At 38.6% G+C, this 24,729-nt stretch overlaps 1 protein-coding gene across 9 annotated transcripts in view; it reads left to right on the forward strand.

Moving 5' to 3' along the window:
* Window positions 1–24,729, forward strand: part of LOC143041063 (uncharacterized) — a 234,938-nt gene that overhangs the window by 128,553 nt on the left and 81,656 nt on the right. For 6 of the 9 annotated variants that reach the window (XM_076212703.1, XM_076212708.1, XM_076212702.1 and 3 more), the window contains one exon: window positions 8,871–8,990. The exons of the other annotated variants lie outside the window; for them this stretch is intronic. In XM_076212703.1, coding sequence (XP_076068818.1) covers window positions 8,871–8,990 — 120 coding nt within the window. The remainder of the gene's footprint in view (window positions 1–8,870; window positions 8,991–24,729) is intronic. 9 annotated transcript variants of the gene reach the window in all.

A 24,729-nucleotide genomic window follows, 5' to 3' on the forward strand; every position in this document is an offset into this window, starting at 1 on the left:
GAGGGTCTTGAGAGGATTAGGAGAGGAAGAGAGGGAGTAATTGGTGAGGAACAATGTGGGTTTAGGACAGGTAGGGGATGTGTAAACCAGATTTTTGTGGTAAGACAGATATGTGAGAAAGCTATAGGAAAAGGTAAGGATGATTTTTGGGCTTTCATGGACCTGGAAAAGGCTTACAAGGTAGAAAGGAAGGCACTGTGGGAGGTACTGCAGATATATGGGATAGGAGGAAAGCTGTTAACCCCTTCCATACGGTGCCGCACAAGTAGGCGTCATGGGGAGCGAGTGTATTCGCGAGGCTGCCATATCGGCGTCTTGATTATATTTATTGTAGTCGCCCCTCCATAATGACATTCTTTCTAATTCTTTTGTAATCGCATTTTCTATGGTTATCAAAATTCACGGGTGAAGAGAGAACGATTGATATAAGCGGTGACTATATTTTATGATGCGAGTATTATTACGACACGTCGTACGGCTGGCATTGGCTGCTGCCACCGAGATCTAAGTCCATGACGCCTACGTGTGCGGCACCGTATGGAAGGGGTTAAGAGCAGTCGAGAGTTTTTATGAGAGTAGTAGAGCTTGTGTTATGAGTAGAAATGGAGAGAGTGAATGGTTTGTGGTAAAGGTGGTACTTCGTCAGGGATGTGTTATGTCACCCTGGCTGTTCAATCTATACATGGATGGGGTGGTGCGAGAGGTAAATGCAAGGGTAGTGGGTCAGGGGTTGGAGATGGTTCAAGAAAATGGAGAAAAGTGGGAAATAAGCCAGTTGTTGTTTGCTGACGACACTGCGTTTGTAGCAGGATCAAAGGAGAGATTGAGGAAGTTAGTTAGAGAGTTTGAGAAGGTGTGTGAAAGAAGGAAGCTGAAGATAAATGTGGGCAAAAGTAAGGTGATGGGATGTATAAGGGGAGAGAGTGACAGCAGGCTGGAAGTGAGCATTAAGGGAGAGACTGGGGGAAGTGGATAGTTTTAGATGCTTGGGTGCGAATGTGGCAGGAAAGGGATGAGTGTGGGTGAAGGTAGAATGTAGATTGAGAGAAGCAAGTAAATGCCTCAGTGGATTATAAAATGTAATGAGAAATAGACATCTGGGAATGGATGCTAAGAGGGGGTTATATGAAGGAGTGATTGTGCTGACAGCACTGATGGGGCAGAAACATGGAACATAAGAGAGGAAGAGAGAAGGAGTTTGAACGTGTTTGAGATGAAATGTCTGAGAAGTATGATAGGGGTTACTAGGCTAGATAGAGTGAGAAATAAGGAGGTGAGGAGGAGAACAGGAGTGGAAAGGGAGCTGGGAGACAGGATTGATGAAAGAGTATTAGGATGGTTTGGACACATGGAAAGAATGAGTGAAGAAAGATTAGTAAAAGAGGTGTGGAAGGAGTGAATATGAGGGGACATCGTAGGATGAGATGGATGGATGGGGTAAAAGGGGCATTACAAAAGAGAGAAATGTCTGTTGAGGAAGGATGGGAGAGGACAGAAGATAGGGGTGAATGGAGAAGGGTTGTGTATGGGTGATGCTGTGATACATAAAGGGGAGTGGGTGGAGGATGGGGGGTGCAGAAGTATGTATGAGTAATAATTTGATGCAGCCCAAAGGAATTTCTCCCCGTCTTCTTTTCTGCATGAGGGGACTGAGAGTGGGGTCGCCGAATTAATGAAGCGGTCTTGCTGTGGATGTGCTGTGTCTTGCGACACTGCTTCTGACCCAGGGCAGTGGACAGGATGCAGAAATGACCCGTCATCCAAGAGGTGCCAAGATGAGAGGGAGGGAGAAGGGTGGAGGGGAGTGCAATATGTAAGGGATGGAATGGGTGGGAGTGGTTTCTATGCCTTTTTCTTTTTGGCTACCCCCTGTGTAAGGGGGAAAAGAGCCTTTGGTATATGTATGTATATATGTATGATGTGTATATATACATGAGTGGGTGTGGGTGTGAAAATTAAGGCTGCCTGTACAAGATAGAAAAATTATATAGGGAGATAGTGAATTTAATGATGGCAAGCAAGTGTATTGTTTGGCTTTGTGCAAAATTATTTTTGCTATCATGGTGAGGCTGTGTATTTTCCTTTGTGAATATTTAGAATGTTAGAAAAAAAAAATTAAAATACACATGATTAAGCTTTCACTTTTTATTGTTTTTTTTACCCTTCATAATGATGAAAATATGGGAAACTAATATATATGTATATAAAAATCCTGTTCATGAGACAGAAAAATTAGCTGGTGCAATGTCCAGTAATTATAATTGTTGCCAAGTTTCATGAACATGAAACCTGCAGCCCCCACAGTAGCTGGCAATTGTTATCAGGTTCCCCCGTAAACCTTTTTGGGAAGAGACTGCTGTCTGTGTTTTAGTGTGGGGTAGTTTCTGTGTCACAAGCTCATAGTAGTAGCACTAGTTGGGAGAGGGAACAGTCACTGGCTGTCAGCTCTCCTTATTTTGAAAATATCTAGAGTGTCAGGAGGATGTTGCATATTGAAGATGATCAACAAAGGGATGATTCTCCTTGACATCCATCCTGCAGGCTTAGCAGTTGTAGGTGCTTGTCATTGGTAGTCCTATCTAAAATACAGGAGAGTATATTTCAATATTGGGAAGCTTGCTGGCTGAGCAGGTTAGGGCATCATTACTTACAGCGAAGGTCGAGGGGATGGCGGTTCAAATCCTACCACCAGCAAAGTTGAACCATGGTTCATTAAATTCCATGCTACAAAGTCCTCTGTAAGGGGCACCATCCTAGCCTTCTGATGGGAGGAGTTTGTGACAAACCATATCATTATCATATTTCAACAATTACTGCATTAATGAACTTGTCCAATTTCAGACCAAGATGATAGAATACTACTCAAAATTTTATATCAAAACCCCTTATGTGCACATAGATTAACCTTATGTTTTACCATTCCAATAACATTTGACTTACAAAAAACTGAAAATTTGTCTATCTCTGAGATAACTTTTTCACATTTCTAACACCATATATTCACATTGACAAATACCTATCATTTGTCCTATTTGTTTGGTGTTCGTAGGTTGTATTTTCATAGGCTAAGGTACTTGTAGGGTGAAATGTGCATTTGTGAGGAATTTTAGGAGGTGTACTGCAACATCTGGGAATCTCAAAACTGGAAGACCCATGGATATATTATTGTGAATGGGGAGCAGTGATGGGTACCTGAATGCTACCTTTAGAGCAGTAAATGAATATTTACATGGTGACCTTCCCTCCTCATAAACTCATAAGTAATTTGAGAAGACAAGGAGAAATACCTTCAGGCCATATCAATTTATCATCCATTCACAACCATTCTTCACTCACACCTATCCCTTGCCCTCTCCCATCTTTCCTCAAGATGTTCTCCTTTTACCCAAGGCCCCCTTCACCCCACCCATCCATTTTGCATATATATTGTAGAACTTAAGTTAAACATCTGAATGGAACCAAGGGGTGAAATTCAAAGTTGTATCTAGCAGGTCAGTAAACCTTTTCAGTGCTTGACCAAATCAGTTCTGGAACAGTTTTCTAGGACAGATTGTGGTCAAGAACCGAAGTTTTACTGTATGTTGATTAAACACAGTGCTATAGGTTTTTCCAGCAAACTTATTAAAATAGTAAGGTAGGTTTTACTTAACATTTAGAGGAAAAACTTGATAAAATATAGTTTGCATCTTAATTGTCAGCATCATGTAATGAAAAGAAACCAACAGCAGGTACCGGTAACTGCAAATGATTGTCCAGTGAGATGTACATTAGAAGGAATCCTCACTCTGCTTCATGTCTTCAGAACCTGTTAATACCCTCACCATCTAAAGATGCAGCCCTGATTTTTTTTTATAGACCTTTCACCCATAGATTGGGCATATATGAGCTCTGAGTTCCTATTTGGGAGGGTAATAGCTATCAATTACAAATCCAACATGTGATTCAAGACCATTGTGAATCACATCAGGAGAGCTGACATCCACTGACTAACTGCTTCCCTCCTCTTGCTGCAGTAATCCAGCAACATAGAAATAATCCCACATGCATCCAAAACTCCCTTATTATCATATTTGTAGTTTACATTTGGTACAATTGATCTGAAAGGTAATAGCAATTTGTAATGTACATTTCTCATGTTCTGAAGGACCTGATATATATGTTCTCTCCTCTCTATCTTTCTACTTTCTGAAATCTTCCCTAATGTTTTTGGATGGATGATTATATCTATATAATGGTGAGCAAATTGGAAGTGAGTATAAAGGGAAACTGGAGGAAGTGGATAATTTAGATTCTTGGGGCTGAATGTGGCAGGAAAGGGAGGAATGGAGGTGGAGGTAGAATGTAGATTGAAAGAAGCAAATAAATGCCTTGGGGAATTAAAAAGTGTAATGAAAAATAGACATTTGAGAATGGATACTAAGAGAAGATTGTATGAAGGGGGATAGTGCCAATGGCACTGTATGGGGCAGAAACATGGAATGTAAGAGAGGAAGAGTTTAAATGTGTTTGAAAAGAATGCCTTACCTAGTTGTATTATACAGGAAGGGGAGCTATGCTCATGGTGACCCATTTTTGTATCTCACAAGATCAAGTTTGTTCTTAAACTCTTGCATTGTATTTGTACACACTATTTTTTCATCCAATTTTTTCCATATATCTATCATTGTGTGGGAAGCTGTTCTTTTTCAGGTCTCTTCTGTAGTTATCTTTTTTGAATTTCATTGCATGTCCTCTTGTTTTTTCTCTGTCCCACTTTAATAAGTCTTCTCTATCAAGGCATTCTTTTCCTTTCATAATTCTGTAGATGGTTAGTAGGTCCCCTTGTTCTCTTCTTTGTTCCAGGGTTGGCAATTCCAGTTTGGCCAGTCTTTGTTCATATGTCAGGTTTGAAAGTGTTGGGGCCATCTTTTTCATTGCTCTTTGTATTCTTTCTAATTTTCTTCTATTCTTTTTTGTATTGGGTGACCATATCAGCACTGCATATTCCAATTTTGGCCTTATCCGTGTTTGTAATATTTTCTTAATCATTTCCTTATCCAGGTATTTAAAGGCCATCTTTATTGATCTCAACAAATTGTATGTTTCTCCAACTATTTTATTTATATGTTTATCTGGCGACATGTCTTTAGTGATGATTACTCGTAGGTCCCTTTCAGAATTTACTTTCTTTACTTCTTTTCCATCAATTTTATACTGTCCTGATATTCTCTTCTTGCTTTTTCCAAATTCAATTATACTACACTTCTTGATGTTGAATTCTATCTCCTATCTCTTGCTCCACTCTGAGACTTCGTTCAGATCACTCTGTAAAGAGTCACAGTCTATTTCGGAGTTTATTCTCTTTAATAATTTTGCATCATCCGCAAAGTAGTTCATTTAACTTTCAGTGCCTTCGTCCATGTTGTTTACATATATAGCAAACATTATCGGAGCTAGTACTGACCCCTGTGGGCCGCCACTGCTCATTTCTTCCCATTTTGAATATTTGTCTCTGAGCACCACTCTCATTTTTCTTCCATGTAAGAAGTCCTCCATCCAACTCAATAGTTTTCCATGTATGCCTCCTATTGTTTCCAGCTTATATTGTAATTTTCTGTGTGGTACCTTATCAAATGCCTATTGTAAGTCCAGGAAGGCACAGTCTGCCCAGCCATCCCTTTCTTGCAATATATCTATCAATCTTGAATAGAAACAAATTAAATTAGTGGTACATGATTTTCCTTGTCTAAATCCAAATTGCCTCGGGTTCGGTATATTATTCTCCAGATATTTTGTCCAACTATCTTTGATGATTCACAAATTTTAACTGTTGTACTCATTAGGAAAACCAGTCTATAATTTGTTGGATCTTCCTTATTTCCCCCTTTATATATTGGCATTTTTCCAGTCTCCTGGTAGTTTTCTTTCTTTGAGTGAGCATTCAATTATTTTGTATATTTTTCCTGTTCATGTATACATTCCTTCAGTATCCAGTTTGCATCTCCGTCTAGGCCATGTGACTTGTTAACATCAAGCTTTAATATTTGATTCCTTATTTCATTCTAAGTAATATTTAATTTTTTCAATGGAGGAAATCTTGCTTCAATTCTTTGATCACAGTTTTGTAGATTTCTTTCCTCTTTGGTGAATACAGATTTGAAATGTTTGTTCATAATATCTGCCATTTCTATATCTTCTATGTATTCTCTGTTATCTTGACATAAGTTAAGTATTTCCAGTTTATTTTTTAGCTTGCTGTTTACATATCTATAAAATAATTTGGGTTCTTTACATTTATCTATTATGTCCGTTTCATAATTTCTCTTTTTTTCTCTACGTATTTTTACATATTCATTTCTTAGTTTGATATATTTTCCATTTCTCTTTTTCCTTTTTCCACCTTTTCCAGGCTTTATATCTTCTGTATTTTGCCTCACTGAACTTCTTATTATACCAGGATTTTATTTATACACTTTCCAGTTTTTTTCTAGGCACATACTTATCCACTCCTTCATTATAGATGTCCTTCCAAATTGTCCATTTCTCTTCCACCTTTATTTCTTCATTATTAAATTTTTTCCAATTTACTTCTCGAAAGAATTTTCTAAGTTTCTCAAAATCTGTTTTGTTGTACATTAGTCTTCCTTTTCTGTGTTTTTCGTTAATTTCTATATTTGTTTCTTCATTTAATTCTATTTCTATTAGTATGTGATAACTTTTTCCAATTGGTGTCTTGCATTCGATTTTATCCACTATTTCGGGTTCTGATGTGAATATCAAATCCAATCTTGAGGGTTCATTGTTATTTCTATACCTGGTGTTTTCCTTGACCCATTGTGTCAATGTGTAGTCAATGGTCATTTCTAGTAATATGTTTCCCCAGTGATCTTCACTTTTCACAGTCATTTCTTCCCAACATATTTCTTTTGAGTTAAAATCACCCATAATTACCAGATTTCCTTCTTTTAGTATTTCATTTAGTGTTTTTCTTGTGTCTTCCAGTATTTTGGAGTGTTCACTTTCATTCCATGCGTGAGTTTTGAGTGGGACTTAAATCACTGCATACTTTCTATTTTTCATATCTCTATCCTCAATGCTTATCGTAATCAACACATTGTTCTCTCCTTCTGTAATTTTTGTCACATTTAGGCCTTTCTTGGTTAGCAACATCACTCCACCCTGTTTTGTATCTTTATTTCTGTACCAACAATTATATAATCCTTGGCCTATACTATTTGGTGGTAATGATCCTTTAATTTTGTCTCCACAATCCCTGTTATATCTGTTTTTTTCTTGTTCCAGATAGTCATTCAATTCATCTGTTCCTGATATCAATCCTTCTATGTTGGTATATGTTATCTTTAATTTTTTTTCCTTTTCTTCCTTTTCTTCTTTCTTCTGCATTTCCTTTTCCGTATGTACCATTTCCTCAGTCTCAAGTCCATCACTCTAAAAAAAACTCCTTCCTTTCATTTTCTATTCTTTTCTCATTCTTTTCCTTAGCTTCCTCTTTAAGTGTTTTTTCCTTTTCTTTTTTCTCATCACTCAGTTCCTTTTTTATCCATAGAAGTATGGTAGGTGTTACTAGGGTAGATAGAGTGAGTAATGAGGAGGAGAGCGAGGTGGTGAAAGGGAGTTGGGAGATAGGGTTGATGAAAGAGTATTGGGATGGTTTGGACACATGGAAAAAATGAGTGAAGAAAGATTAGTAAAAGAAGTGTGGAAGGCAGAGGTGGAGGGAGTGAACATGAGTGGGTGACCAAGGATGAGATGGATGGATGGGGTAAAAGGGGCATTGTGAAAGAAGGTAATGTCTGTTGAGGAAGGTAGGGAGATGACAGAAGATAGGGGTGAATGGTGGAGAGTGGTTGTGTAAGGATGAAGCTGTGATGCATGGAAGGGAGTGGGTGGGCAATGAGGAAGCATGTGTGAATAATATTTTGGCACTTCCCAAAGGGATTTCTTCCCGTCTTCTCTTTTTCTGCATGAGGGGACAGAGAAGGAGGGGTCACCAATTAAATAAAGTGGCCTTGATGTTGATGTGCTGTGTCTTGCAGGATTGCTTCTGACCCAGGGCAGTGAGCAAGATGCAGGAATGACCCATCATCCAGGAGAAGCTAAGAAAAGAGGGAGGGAGGGGTGGTGAATGGAAGTGGACTATGTGGGGATGAAATGGGTAGGAGTGGATTTATGCCTTTGACTATTTCCCTTGTAAGGGGAAAAAAGCCCTTGGTATATGTATGTATGTATAATGGTGAGTTATTAGACTTTCAGTGCAGTAGACTCTTGCACAGTCCATAATTGATGTGCGTGAGTGTTTGTGTGCAATTATTGTTCAGGCAGTTGTTTTCCTACAATACCTAATGTGTAATGTCCCTTTGGTTTTCTGTATAGTTTTTCTCTAATGTATGTTAATGTCAGTAGGAACCTATATTTAAAGTTATATAGTTGATGTGTATAGTTTGCATTATAAATCCATACAGCCATATTTCCCATTGAAAATAGAACTGACTGCCTGTTCAGATTTTCCTCTTTCATGCTTGAAGAAATGTTTAGTTTGTGTAGGATGGAATAGAATGAGGAATTGTATTTTTTTTTCCTTGCTATATCTCTTATTTTCTCTTCCCTCTTTCTTTCCTTTTCACCATTTATTGTGTGATTCTTCTTCAAGTTGACCTGCAGTTGCATTAGTTGTGGGACAAGTAATAGACCTATGTCTTGATGTGTGTCCTTACCACTTCAATACTGAACCTTGAATATCTTGTTCCCACATAAAAAAGAAAGTGGATGGGCAGGTGATATATAACTTTCTGGCATATTTGTGTCTTCTTGATTTAGTTGGTAGTGGCGCTGATACGCGAGTGAGGTAGTGACTGGTTTTTCTTCCGTAGGTGTTAGGAGGGGCAGCCGGAGGAGGAGGCGGGGGAGAGGAGGAGCGAACACAGCAGCACCTCCACCAGGCCTTTCGATCCATCTTCCAGCAGGGTGCAAGGCCTTCTGCTGCAGCTGCCGTAGGTCCTTCTACTAATAGTTCCTCAACCTCCTCCTCGGGGACCTCGTCAAATGTGGGCAATGCAAGTTGTGGAAATGGTGCGAGTAGCATGGGTGTTGGCATCCTAGTAACAGGAGGAGGGGCATCAGGGCCTCGGAGATTTGTTTGTAGCTTCTGTCCATATGGTGCCTCCCGGAAACATTTGGTCGAAGTGCACCTCAGAACACACACAGGTGAAAAGCCATTTGCTTGCCCTTGTTGCTCCTACTCCTCAGCAGACAAGAGTAACCTAAGGAGACATCTAAGAACACACCACAGAGACTTACAACTCTGAAATGCAAAGCTAAAATATTACTTCATTATGCCATTACTGTAGTTCAGTAAAGGATCCAAGGAAAACAACACAACATTCAATGTAGACATCATAGAGCCTGTACAATATTAGTTTGGACAGTTGGACAATGGCTCTACTTTCACTCTTATTATCAGGACATTTTGATTTAGTGATTTTTCTTTGTACAAATGTTTATGCACTTTTTGATGGTTTGTGCACAATATAAATGGTATTACAAGATGTAGATCTGTTGTGGATGATATAACTGTATGTAATGGAAAAGGCCATTGTGGAATGTGAGAAAGGTGGATATTATCTGATATGTTAATGTGTCATATAAAACTGTGGTGAACAGTATCTGGATGGAAATGCTTTTGGGCCTTGTTAATGTGTGGGTTTAGGTGGGTTCATGGGAAAACATATGCCCCATATGTTTTTATAACACTTGGAAGGACATTGAGAGAATTATTTTGTATAGGTTCAGAGCAATGAGTATGTGTAACATTTTGAATTTATTATATGGCAGTAAGAAAATAAACCTTTTGACATCTTAATTTATATTTATTATGTTTGCTGCTAGACAATGTTATTTAACTCGGGAATCCCCAGGAAATTGGAGGATTAAAAACTGTCTATTACTAGGTGATTTTACTTGGCTGATGGGGAACCCAGGGAGGTCAAAGGATTTAGTTATTTCATTAAGTCCAAAATTGGAAATGTGGATTATAAATGTGGAATGCAGTGATCTGAGGAGTTTGGGAAAATTGCTATGCCAGGAAATGATCAAACAATCCATTGCCCATCTCTTGCAGGACAATGAGGAAAGTGTTACAGCCAGTGGTCAATCAATCAATTGTTGCCTCAAGTTTCATCAAATGGAAATCCACATCTCCACAAAGGCTGGAAATGTTCATTGGAACCTCCCACAGATCTCTACAGGAAGAAAATTTTGATTGTTGTATATGTTGTATCAGTGTGGGACTGTTTCTGTCACCAGCACAGAGTTGTAGGGTGAGGAGACCAGTTGCCATTTGTCAGATCTCCATGTATAAAAAAGTGTAAGTAATACAGTTCAAGTTAATAGAGGGATTTTTAGACCTAGTCTGGAGCCTAAGTGTCAGCCCCTCAGGGTTGTATCTCCTCATGGAGATGAGGGAGTTGACTGGTACTTGAAAATGGATAGTTTCACTGTCCATCTTGCAAGACCACCATATTCTGACACCCATCATTGGTCCCACAGTCACTGGTTCAGCCCATAATTCACTCATTAGAGAGATTTTGTGGAGCTGTATGGAGTGAGTGCAGGACAGTAGAATATAATGTGCTGTGTTGTGGTTGCCTCTGGGGCACTTAGCCCACCCATCCACCTCTCTTTTATAGTATATCTACTGCCCTTGAATAGCAGCTAAACAGATTTGAGACAATTGAGCTTCCACTTCAAAATCCAAACTGGTTATCTGACAAAATCAGACTCCATTGTTTGTCACAGTCCTCTCACACAATTTAGCCACCATGGTGGTCAGACTCCATTGTTTGTCACAATCTTCTCACACAATTTAGCCACCATGGTGGTCAGAGACACTAGTCTGTAATTCATTGGTTCTGTATTCCTCGCTTGTACTACATCAGGCCTTTCCAGTCTTCTGTGTATTTACCTAGTTTTTACCTGTTGAATTATACAGGGTTGGAGCTTTGCTCATTCATTCCTGTCTCAAAATCTCCATTCATCAAATTTTGCTTTAATTTGTTCCATTTGCTAATTTAAATATTATCATCATATCATTTCTCTCACCCCTCTTCCAGTGTGCAAACTTCCTGTTTTCTAGTGTCTCCACATAAGTTTTATCAGATAGTCCTGGGATCATTTTGGATGCTGTTCTTTTTTGTTCTCAATATTTTTTTATATTTTTCATTCAGTTCTGAACTTCTGTCTTTCATTTCATTGAGCCACTATTATAAAAATAATTTTTTTTTCTGTTTTTATATACAGTGGAAAAGCTTATGTTGTAACACATGCACAAACTTCAAAGATGTATAACTGCTCTCTCTATCTCTCCCTCCCTCCCTCTCTCTTTCCCTTTCCCTTTCCCTCTCCCTATCTCTTCCCTTTTCCCTTCCCCTCTCTCCCCTTTTCTCCTCCTGTCCTCTTCCCCTCTCTCCCTCAACCCATCTCCCCCTCTCTTCCTCTCCCTGTACCCCTCTCCCCCTCCCATCTCTCTGTCTCTTCCATCTCCCCCTCTCTCCCCCTCCCATCTCTCATTTCTCCCCCTTCTATCTCTCTTCCTCTCCCTTCTTCACCCTCTCCCTCCATCTCTCCTTCTTCTCCTCCTCTTCCCTCTTCCTCCACCTTTCTCCCCCTCTTCCACCCCTTTTTTTCTCCCCTTTTCCCTTCCTACACTCCCTCCTCCCTCCACTCCTTCCACCCTCTCCCTCATCCTCTCCTGTCTTTCCTATCTCTCACGTATCTCTCCCCCTCTCTCTCTCCACCTCTCTCCTCCTCCTCCTCCTCTCTCCTCCTCCTCTCTCCTCCTCCTCTCTCTCTTCTTTTCCTGCTCTCTCCTCCTCCCTCTTTCTTCCTCTCTCACTCTTCATCTCTCTCTTTTTCTAACACTCACACATGCTGAGCTCTCAACACCTCTCAACTAGAGCTCCAAAGGCTGCCAAATAAGATGAAAAATATCAATAGTGCAAGGAAAACAAGAGGCCTGGTTTGTATTGAATGGGAGGGGGAGTACTTGTGGTTACCCAAAATTATTTCTCTGTAGTGTTAAATCAATCTAATGAGAGAAAAATGCAAGAAAATAAAAACAGTGGTTTTTTAGCTGAATGTCAACTCAAATGCAGAGCCCTCTGGAGGCACTATGCCAAAATTAGATGTAAACAGAGGCCTCGAGACACCAAGGATGTTCCAACTGTATAACGAAGACACTTTTTCTGGTTTTGGTAAGTACGAAAGAAGAAATTTGAGTCGAATCTTAGACATGGAAAGGGAGATGAGTATTAATAGAAAATTGTGGGAGAAAGAATTCATAGAACTAAGGAAAGAGATTGTAAATTTAATGAAAGGCCTTTTTGAAGCTAACAATGAGATATGTGAACTAAAGAAAATAAATTCCAAACTAAATAATGAACTAAAGGGATTAAAAAAAGATCTAATGAAGGTTAAATGTGAAAATGAAAAGATGAAAATCAATGATACTACCAATAGTGAGAACTTAAAAAAAGAGGTAAATAACAAAATACAGGCAATGTCTGAAAGAATTGAAGAAAACTTAGGTGAGGAAAATTTGCAGAAGATTAAGAAATGGAATGAAAACAGAGAAAATGAAGAAATTGCTTTTAAATAGTACAACGTGCAGGAAAATGCAAAGGACACAATTTTCAAGTAATCAAAGAAAAACCAAATTGGGTCAGAGATGCAGTAGATAGGAAAAAATGTATTTTGGTATATGGATTAAAAGAAAAACATGGTCTGGTGAGGTACATGAGAGAAAAAGCAGAAAAAGAAATAGCAAGAACAATTCTAAAAGAAATAAAAGATGGTGACCAGGAAGTAAAGAAAGGTATAGAAGTGTATAGAATGGAATAATATACTAAAGAAAGAAATTGACCTCTAAAGATAAAACTAAGATCACAAATGGTAGTAGAAGACATATTAGCAAAAGCAGGCAAGTTAACAAAGAGTGAACATTACAACATTATATGGATAAAAAGAGAAATGAATGTTGAGGAAATAGAAGACACTAAGATGTGAAGCTAAAGAAAAAAATGCAAAGAGAATGGAGACCAAAATTAAGGAGTTTTATTGGAGGGTCATAGACATAAGGCTGAGAAAATGGTACATCAAGTGAAACAAAAGAAGCAGAAAACATGATGGAGAAGGAAAAAAAATTAAAAGTGGCCTATGCTAACATGGACAAATTAACCTCAGTATTAAATGAACTAAATGATTACCTGTCAGATGAAAAACCAGACATAATGGGAATTATAGAGGAAAAATTAAGGGGTCCACTACCAACTAATAGTGTTGGACATGGGTTATACAATTATTGGATTAAAAACAGGGCAGAGGAATTATGTTCTTGGCCAAGAAAAAATTAAATGTGACAAAGGTTACTGAGGGTAAAAACAGTGTGGAAATGATCATGATAAAAGCTGAAGACAGCGACATGAAAAGTAGAAAGTTTGTAGTGATTTATGTGCCCCCAAAAATGGCCTCTTGTAAAGAGGACGAGCATTCAATAAAGATAGATGATACAAGGCTTTTATTAAATGATATACTGAACCATTCACTCTCTCCATTTCTACTCATAACACAAGCTCTACTACTCACATAAAAACTCTTGACTGTTCTTAACAGCTTTCCTCCCATCCCATATATCAGCAGTACCTCCCACAGTGCCCTCCTGTCTATCCTGTTGTAAGCCTTTTCTAAATCCATAAAAGCCCAAAAAACCTCCTTACCTTTTCCTATAGCTTTCTCACATATCTGTCTTACCACAAAAATCTGGTCTACACAACTCCTACCTGTCCTAAAACCACACTGTTCCTCACCACTTACTCCCTCTGTTCCTCTCCTAATCCTCTCAATCAAGACCCATAAGCCTTCCCAACTACACTCAACAAGCTGATCCCTCTCAAACTACTACACTCACACTTGTCCCCCTTTCCCTTGTAAAGCGGAATGATATGGGCACTGATCCAGTCCTCCGGCACTCTACCCTCTCTTAAACAAACATTAAATAACCTCACCAGCCAGTCCACCGTAACTGTACCTCCTTTCATCAGACACTGCATTGCATCCATCCAACCCAGGTGCCTTACCTGCTCTCATCATCCTAACAGCTGCTTTCACTTCATCTTTCCCTATTTCTCCTCCATTTTCCTCACTCATCACTCTCATTTTCTTAGCGCTTCCCACTGCAACTACCTTTTCCTCCCTAAAATACTCCCTAAAATACTCTGCCCACCTTCCTCTCACTGCCTTCTCTTCCATTATCATCTCTCCATCTGCACCGTTTACTTTTTCCTCTTTACTTGATTCACCTCCTCTTCCTCTTTTAATTTCTTTCCAAAACATCTTTTTATTACTTTCAAAATTTTCTGTCATACTCTTACCCCATTTCTGTCATACTCTTACTCTGGGGTATTGGCTGCATGTTATTGTGGCAAAGTAGCATGCAGTTGATACTTTAAGGTCTATATGGGGCACCCCTATGGACCAGAGGTACACATAATTTTGTGATAGAGGAAAACTCTATTCATAGAGAAATTATTACACTTTTATACTATCTCTCCGTTATGCTGTCCTCCGACCCTTTGTTACTGTCCTGTACCATTTCACTACTCATTTCCTTTTTTCGCCTACCCTGTGGTGGGGGAAAAGAATGCTACCACCAAGTCTTCCCACTTGAGTCGTAAAAGGCAACAAAAAACGGGACGTGAGTGAGGACTAGGAATCCAGCTACCTGTAGCCCCACAGGGGACATTCCTTAAAAAGAGAGAGAAACTTTGATGTAAGGAAATTGCACAACCTGGATGGAATTACAAATTGGATACTAAAAAATGCAAAGAAGTAATGGACAAAATGCATACATACATATACCAAAGCCTTTTTCCCCCTACACGGGGGGTTGCCAAAAAGAAAAAGGCATAGAAACCACTCCCACCCATTCCATTTCCTATATATTCCACTCCCCTCCACCCTCCTCCCTCCCTCTTATCTTGGCACCTCCTGGAAGATGGGTCATCCCTGTATCCTGTCCACTGCCCTGGGTCAGAAGCATTGTCGCAAGACACAGCACATCCATAGCAAGGCCGCTTCATAAATTTGGCAACCCCCCCCTCTCCGTCCCCCCATGCAGAAAAGGAGAAGACGGGGAGAAATCCCTTTGGGCTGCGTCAAATTTTTTCTCATACATACTTCCTCACCCCCTATCCCCCACCCACTCCCCCTCATGCATCACAGCATCATCTATACACAACCCCTCTCCATTCACTCCTATCTTCTGTCCTCTCCCATTCTTCCTCCACAGACATTCCTTTCTTTTGTAATGCCCCTTTCACCCCATCCATCCATCTCATCCTAGGATTCCCCTTCATATTCACCCAGTACCAAAAAGAATATAAAGAAAATTGAAAGAATTTAGAGAGCAACTATGAAGATGGCCCCAACACATTCAAAACTGTCATATTAGGAGAGATTATCAAAACTGGAATTACCTACTCTGGAACAAAGAAGAAAAAGAAGTGACCTACTAACCATCTACAGAATCATGAAAGGCATGAAAGTCTTTGATAGAGAGGACTTACAAAATTGGGATAAAAGAAATACAAGGGGACATGGAAAAAGTTCAAAAAGCACAGTTGTAGAAGAGACATAAAAAAAGCAGCTTTCCACACACAGTGGTGGATGTCTGGAACAAACTGGACAAAACAATAGTGTGTGCAAAAACCATACACAAATTTAAGGGCAAACTAGACACTACGAGGCACAAAAATGAGACACCACAAGCATAGCTCCCCTTCCCATAAGATACAACTAGGTAATTACACACACTAATAGATATAATACAAGAAAGGGACAGATGGGGATGATTGTGCTTTCCTAAACTTACAAAAAGCTTTTGATAAAGTACCATACAAAAAATTAGTAAGAAAACTGGAAACCATAAGAGGGATACAAGATAAGCTGCTGAAATGGATGGAAGATTTCTTGCATGGAAGAGAAATGAGAGTAGTGCTCAGAGATAAGAGTTCTACTTGGGAAGAGGTGATTAATGGAGTTCCACATGGATCAGTATTGGCTCCGATAATTTTAGCTATTTATGTAAATGACATGGATGAGGGTGTCAAATGTTACATGAGCTTCTTTGCAGATTATACAAAATTGCTGAGGAAAGTGAGTACTGAAACAGATTGTGAATCGCTGCAGAGAGATCTGAACAAATTTGGGAATAGAGTCAGAAGTGGGAAGTGGACTTCAATATTAAGAAACATAATATAATGGAATTTGGAAAAAGTAAAAAAAGAATATCAGAACAATATAAAATCTGTACAAAGGAAGTTAAGAAAGTGGGATCTGAAAAAGACCAGGGAGTAATTATCACAAAGGACATGACCCCTGATAAACAAATAAACAAAATTGTCAGAGAAACCAACAACTTGCTAAGATTCATATGAGGAGAAATGATCAAAACTGGAATTACCAACTGTAATAAAGAAGAGAAAGAGGTGATTTGTTGACCATCTATAGAATCATGAGGGGCATGGACGTCCTTGATAGAGAAGATACGATATATGGATATATGGAACAAACTAGACAAAACAGTAGTGTGTGCAAAAGCCATACACAAATGTAAGAGCAAATTAGACGCTGCAAGATATATAGATGGGACACCACGACCGTAGTTCCCCTTCCCGTAAGATACAATTGAGAACTCATCTAACTGTGAGAGAATAGAGAGACAGAAATCCCCCCAATGAAGGAAATAACTGTAACAAAGAAGGAAATCAGTGACCAAATAAAAAACCTTGATGTCAGAAAATTGCATGGTCCAGATGGAATTGCAAATTGGATACTGAAAGAATGCATAGAGGAGTTAACAGATGAAATATAGAATATAATTAAATGCTTGCTCAAAGAAGGAAAGGTACCACAAGACTGGAAAATGCAAATATTGTGCCAATATATAAAGGAGGAAACAAGGAAAATCCAACTAACTACAGACCAGTCTCCCTAACAAGCACAGTAGCAAAAATATGTGAAAAGGTTACCAAAAGTAGATGGGTTAAACACCTGGAAGAAAAAACTATACTGAACCCAAATCAATTTGGATTTAGACAAGGAAGATCATGTACAACCTGATCTGCTTCTATTCGAGACTAATAGATATAATACAAGAGAGGGATGGATGGGCAGACTGTGCCTATCTAGACCTACAAAAAAGCATTTGATAAGGTACCACACAAGAAATTAATAAGAAAAATAGAATCATTAGGTGGCATCAGAGGTAAATTATTAAAATGGATGGAGGACTTCCTGACTGGGAGAAAAATGAGGGTAGTAATTAGAGACAAATACTCGAAGTGGGAAGAAATGATAAATGGTGTCCCACAGAGGCTGGTGCTGGCTCCAATCATGTTTGCCATATATATAAATGACATGGAAGAAGGAGTTGTGTTATATGAATTTCTTCGCAGATGACGCAAAAATACTAAAGAAAGTAAGAACAGGGGAGGACTGTGATTCATTACAATTAGACCTGGACAAAATCTGGAAATGGACTCAAAAATGGGAAGTGAACTTTAATATCAAGAAATGCAGTATAATGGAGTTTGGAAAAAGTAAAAACAGAATTTCAAGAAATTATAAAATCGGTGAAGAAGAAATAAAAAAGTGTACTCAGAAAGAGGCCTTGGAGTAATAATCAGCAAAGACACTGGATAAACATATAAACAAAATAGTCAGAGAAACCTTCAACCTATTAAGGTCAATGAAAGTGGCATTTGACTCTTTGGATGAAGAAATGATTAAAAAAAATATTAGTTACATTGATTAGACCAAAACTGGAATATGCAGCGACACTCTGGACACCCAGTACTAAAAAGAATATAAGGAAACTAGAAAGAATACAGAGAGCAATGACAAAGTTGGCACTAGCTCTTTCCAAATTAACATATGAACAAAGATTATCGAAATTGGAACTACCAACACTGGAGCAGAGATGAGAAAGAGGTGATCTACTGACTATAGAATCATGAAAGGAATGGAAATCCTTGATAGGAATGATCTACTAAAAAAGTGACAGTGGAAAAACAAGAGGTCATGAAAAGAAACTAGAAGGATAACTATAGAAGAGATCTGAAAAAATAGCTTCCCACACAGAGTGCTGGATATCTGGAAAAACTTAGATAAAGAAAGAGTGTGTGCAAATACTATTCAAGATTTTAAGTAAAAAATTGATGCTGAAGGATACAAAGACAGGTCACCACAAGCACTCCTTTCCCATATAATACAACTAGGTAAATACCAAACAATATCCAGCATTAAAATGGTATCAGCAATAGGCCTGGCCATGGAATCAAACTGCCCCAAACTAACAATTCCTTGACAGCAACACAGTGTTTCTTCCTTGAGTAACCTATGGCCCTGTCTGGTGGTTGTTGCCTGATACTTGGATCTGTGGGTCTCCTACAAGAAACATCTGATGCAACAGACTGATTGATTGATTGATTGGAAAGAGAAGACTGTACAAGAAGTGGTTGTGCCCACGATACTATATGGAGCAGAGACATGGTATTTGAAGAAGGCAGAAAAGAAGAGCCCATGTTTGAGATGAAATGTTCAAATGTGGTGGTGGTTATGAGAATGGATAGAGTGAGAAATGTGAATGTAAAGGAGACAGATGGGGTTGATGAAAGAGTGCCAAGCTTGTTTGGGTGAATGGAAAAAGTGAGTGAAGAAAGACCAACAAAAAGAGTGTGGAAAGCAAAAACAGATGGGGGAACTTGAGGGGAAGACCAAGAGTGAGGTGGATGGATATGAAAGGGGGTATTAGATGCAAGAAGAACGTCTGTCAAGCAAGGAAGAGAAAGTGCAAAAGATAGGAGTGAACTGAGAATGCTTGTAAATAGATGAGGAAATGTTGTAGTGGATGAGGGAGGGAAAATCTTGAAATGTGGAGGTGCTCTTGATGCATTGCCTTGGACCTGAGCAGTGTGGCAGGGAACAGGGATGGCCCTTCCTCCACAAGTAACTAAGATACAGCGATAGGTTTTGGATGGGTGTTGGGTAAGTGTGTATTTTGATTCAGCCACCCACCCTATAAAAGGGAAAATGTCTTGGTATATGTATGTAATTAATCTTGGTGACTGAATCAAATATTTATATATCAGTTGCATTTTCAAATTGTTTGAAGAAGGGGAAGGGTATACTTATGATCAAATGTATTGAATAAACCTCGTTAAACTTGTGTGAATTTTTTAACCAAAGCTCTGACAGGCCATAATTTTCATAATTTCATTAATTATTTGACATTAGAGATATCAGAGATCATTTCCCCATCTCATCTTTAGATCCCATCAACAACCTCACATATATCTTGAGGTGCATTCATGAAAGGCTGGCACCCAATCTCTAGATCAACCCCAAGATATCTTCCCATTGATTTCAAATATATATATATATACAGGTAGTCGTCGACTTACGACTTATGCGACTTACGACTGATCGACTTTACGACCACGAGATGGTGCAATAATATCAAACATTTAATAGAGTAATAGAATTGCAATGTTATGGCTGGCAGTGCAATACTATTACTCTGCACGCCGCGAGACGCGAGTACGATAGTTTTGGCAGGCTGCCGGCAGCGTCAGCATCCCAGCCAGCTAAATATTCTTTCATTTTGTTTGTTTGAAGGAAAATGTTTCCTAATTTTGCATTGCATTTTGTATTTTTATATGTTTTGCAATTAATAAAATATAACAAACTTTTTATGCCTAGGCTAGTTTGTTGTTGATAACAATATGTTAGGTACAGTACGTAAACGAAAAGAATGTGTTTTGAAAAAAAAAAATCCTAATTTTGCCTTACATTTTGTATTTTTATGTTTTGCAATTAATAAAATGTAACAGTATTTTTTATGCCTAGTCTGTTGTCGATGACAAAATGTTCGGTACAGCATTTTGTATTTTTGTTTTGCGATATAAAATGTAACAGTAAACTTTGATTATGCCTAGTCTGTTGTCGATAACAATATTTTCGGTACAGTACGTAAACGAAAAGAATGTGTTTTGAATTTTTGTTTTCCCTAATTTTGCTTTACAATGATTTTAATGTAACCAACAAAAAGTATTTGTAGGTCAAAGATGACAGGACTTTATTTAGTATGCGTAGGCCTAGGCTACGTTTCCTAACGAAAATGATAAAAAAGTTAATGAATATTAAACAACGTAGCTCAAAGATAATAAGATTCTATTCAGTATGCATACGTTTCCTAAAGAAAGTCTGATGGTGAAATAATAAAAAGGTTAACAAATACATTATTGAATATCATAGGTCAAAGATGATAGGATTTTATTCAATATGCTTAGGCCCAGGCTACGTTTCCCAAAGAAAATCAGATGAAATTATAAAAAGGTTAAAAATACTATACAACATAGTTCAAAGATGCTAAGATTATTTCAGTATGCTAAATATAATATACAATATATATGTATATATATATATATATATATATATATATATATATATATATATATATATATATATATATATAGGGTAATATATACTGTATATATATATATAGACCGACTTGCGTCCAGATCGACTTACGACCTGTCTGTCAGAACCGAACTCGGTCGTAAGTCGACGACTACCTGTATATGTATATATATGTGTATATATATATATATGTATGTATGTATATATATATATATATATATATGTATATATATATATATATATATATATATATTTTTTTTTTCTTTTCTTTTCTTTTACATAAAGAGAACTGACAACTGATGCTCTCCACTTCTTCCTCCTAGAAATAGATCCACACTGACACAACACAGATGGTAGTTCAAAGTTTCTACCCAGAGATCTGTAGGAGGGCCCAAGGACCATTGCTGACTATTGTCAGCAGGGATGTTCACATGATTTTTTTTAGGCAGGGGCAAAATTAAAGATATACAACAATAGTACTAGTAATAATAATGCCCCCCCCCCCTTGCCCCCCACTGTGGATGCCCATCATTGTCAGGGCTGGAGGTGTCCAGTCATTAAAATGGCAACAATTGTTATTATTAGCTAATGATGTGTTCAGTTTAACTTTACAAGTTACTTGCTATATGGGTGGCTACATGAAATGGGTCCATGAGACAAACATCAGGGAGGATCATCTCCCCACTTTCATCTCTAAAGTGTATTAACCTCCATTTCCATTTAAAGGTGCCCTTAGAGGTTGGTGTTTAGTCTCTAGACTAAACCCAAGATCTGTCAGCTACCTCAAATTTTCCATGAATTTCCACACAAAGAGAGCTGACAGTTGGCAACTGCTTCCCTTCCCTTCTCCTACTAGGTCTATCTATCGATCTATATACCAGGGTCTTTTTCTCTCTTACCAGGGAGGTAGCCAAAATCAAAAGACATATACCCACTCCCACCCATTTCATTCCCACCCATTCCACTCCTATCCACCACCCTTTCCTCCCACTCATCTTAGTTCCTCATAGATGATGGGTCATCCTTGCATCTCGCCCACTACCCAGGGTCAGAAGCAATGCAACAAGACAGCACATCCATAGCAAGTCTGCTTCACTTAATTGGTGACCTCTCTCTCTGTCCCCTCATGCAGAAAAATAGCAGATGGAGAGAAATCTCTTTGGGCAGTGTCAAAATATCATTCACACATAACCACTCCCTAACCCCCCATCCCCCACCCTTCCCTTGCATCACAGTATTATCTATACATAGCCATTCTCCACTCACCCCTATCTCCTGCCTTCTCATTTCCTTGCTTAATGCCCCTTTCACCCCATCCATCCATCCATCTCATCCTTGGTCATTCCTTGATATTCACTCCATCCATCTCTGCCTTTCACACCTTTTTTACTAATCGTTTTCATTCATTCCTCCCTTGTGTCCAAACCATCCCAATACTCTTTCATCAACCCAATCTGCCATCTTTTCCACCCCCATTCTCCTCCGCACCTCATTTTACATTCAATCCAACTTTGTCACCCCTACCATATTTCTCAGACATTTCTTTTCAAACCCTGATATGTCCAAGACTGGAATATGTGTCAGTAGTATGGTCCCCACACAGAGTGAAGGATATAAGCAAGATTGAGAGAATACAAAGGGCAACAACCAAACTGGTCCCCAGCCTGGCAAATAAACCATATGAGGAAAGACTAAAGGTACTGGGTCTGCCAACTTTGAAAGATCGAAGAGAAAGAGGTGACATGATTACAGTGTTCAGGTCACTAAAGGGGATAGATTGGATTGATAGAAGAGATCTGATTAAAGATGGGAGGGCTTTAAGAGGTTATGGAAAGACCACATGTCAAAAATATGTGAAAAAATACAAGTTTCCATATAGATGTATAAATATGTGGAATAGCTTAGAAGGTGATATAGCCCAAGCTCAAACAATACACGAGTTCAAATCTAAATATGATAATTGGAAATCAAAGATATAGATTAAGTTTGAACCATACATGAATTTGAGTCTAGGTATGTTAGAAAATTAGAGAATAGGAGACAGGACCCAACAAGTGTTGCTCTTTTCCTGTAAACTACAATTAGATAAATACATTTAAACATTTCCTCTCTGTCTCTCTTAGGTTCCAGTACTGTTGGCACAATCATCCCTTCATATAATCTCCTTTTTGCATCCATTCCCAAATGCCTATTTCTTATGACACTTTTTAGTTCCCCAAGGCATTTATTTGCTTCTCTCAATCTACAATTTACTGCCACCTCCACACCTTTTCTTGCCACATGCGACCTGAACTACCTAAAGCTATCTACTTCATCCTCTCTCCTTCAAGACTTGCTTCCAAGTCACTGCCATCCTCTCCCCTTTTACATCTCATTACCTTACTTTTATCCACATTTACCTTCAACTTTCCTATTGCATACCTTCCCAAACTCCATCACTAACTCCCTTAATTACCCCTCAGACTCAGCCACAAGTGCAGTGTTGTCAGCAAACAGCAGCTGGCTTTCCTCCCACTTTTCTCCATTTTCTTTAATCATCTCCAATCCCTTGCCCATTACCCTTGCATTTACTTCTTGCACCACCCCATACATATATTAAGTGGTAATGATTAAACAACTCCATACTCACCCAATTTAGTCAACAGTCATTTCTTCTTGGATCAGTCAACCAATCCATTGCTCTTGGTCTCCTTGCAGTCTAATACTTCAACAGCAACCCCCAGATATAAGTCTCACTGAGAAAACCCCCACACACCAGACAAGAACCACATCAACATGCCTATGCTCAGGTTACCATCCATCATTGAGATAGAACCAACACAGAATAAGCCTGATCACTGGTTCAAACTGCCCCAGATGCAACCACCACAAGGAAGACATAGAACCCCTCATGCTACAATGCCCCACACTATCCCCAGACAACAGTACAATATCTCGTCTCTAAGTGACTCATGGTCTTACCTGGTGGTTGTTGCCAATTTCATGAGGCCTTGGGTCTTCTACTTTCTTCTCAGAGATCTGTAGGAGCACTTGAAGACCGTTTTAAGCTGCTATGGGAGCAAAGGTTTCCAGTCAAAGAAAGTTGAGGCTATAGTTGGCTTATCAATCTTTGGTACTAATCCACCAGTGTTGTAACTTTTTTTCCAGAAATTAATATTTTGTGATGAATCACATGTAAAATACCGGTGATGTCCATGTATATGTGATCCAGCTATATGAGTCATTTGAAGCATTATTTTTATTGACCTGTGTTAGTAAAGATATAGTTAACATTTGCCTTGTTGGAATCTCTGTCATGATTGAAGTTTCCCACATATACCATCAGTCATAGGTTTAGTAAAGAATGTTTTTCAAAGTTGTTGGAGTGGTTGACAGTCGCTGATTAGTATTGTGAATGTCTTTTGGTGTGAAAAATTTATGCTAAAAAGAATTTAATCAGTGTTACAAAAAGAAATGTAAATTCTTAATGTCTAGCAGTACACATTATCTGATGACCTGAAAAAATTATTGATATTTCCACCACAGAAAGTATGTTCTTCAGGCCTCTTAGCTATTAGCCATTTTCACTCTGTTCCATGTCAGTTGTGCATGTGAAATAAACTTCAATTTTATCATAGAATTTGTGACTGGTTTGCACAGTTGTTATACTGCTCTCAAGATGTATAGGCACATGAATTAAAGTATTCTGAGTGGATGAGAGGGGATGCCATATATTGAAGTGGAGTTAAACTAACTCCAGCTTTTGGGCTTTACTTAAGAAGAGCCGGGCCTCACTGCATTGCCTTTGGCCCAAGCAGTGTGACTGGGGATAGGGCAACTTCATATCCATCAAAATATATACCATGTGAGGATGGAGCCTTTATTAGTTTGACATTTTGCTTGTTGCAGCCATATTAAGTACCTGATAAAGCTGTAACAAGCAAAATGTTGTACTAATAAAGGCTCTGTCCTCACTTGTGGTATTTATTTTGATAGACTTATCGGCAACTGCCAATTTCATAACAATATTACATCTAAGATGCTGAGATGGGAGGGGTAGTTAAATGGATTTTATTTGTGTATAATGGTGTGGGTGTGTGCTTTGACTTCATCCCATTTTAAGGGAAGAAGGCCTGTGGTGTATATATGTATTGTGAAAAGGGTCACTACTACTATACCATACTGTACCTTTCCATGTCATAACGTGTCGATTGTAAC

The sequence above is a fragment of the Oratosquilla oratoria genome, chromosome 30 (assembly GCF_046742065.1).
Source record: "Oratosquilla oratoria isolate Oo_2021 chromosome 30, ASM4674206v1, whole genome shotgun sequence".
Lineage (NCBI taxonomy): Eukaryota > Metazoa > Arthropoda > Malacostraca > Stomatopoda > Squillidae > Oratosquilla > Oratosquilla oratoria.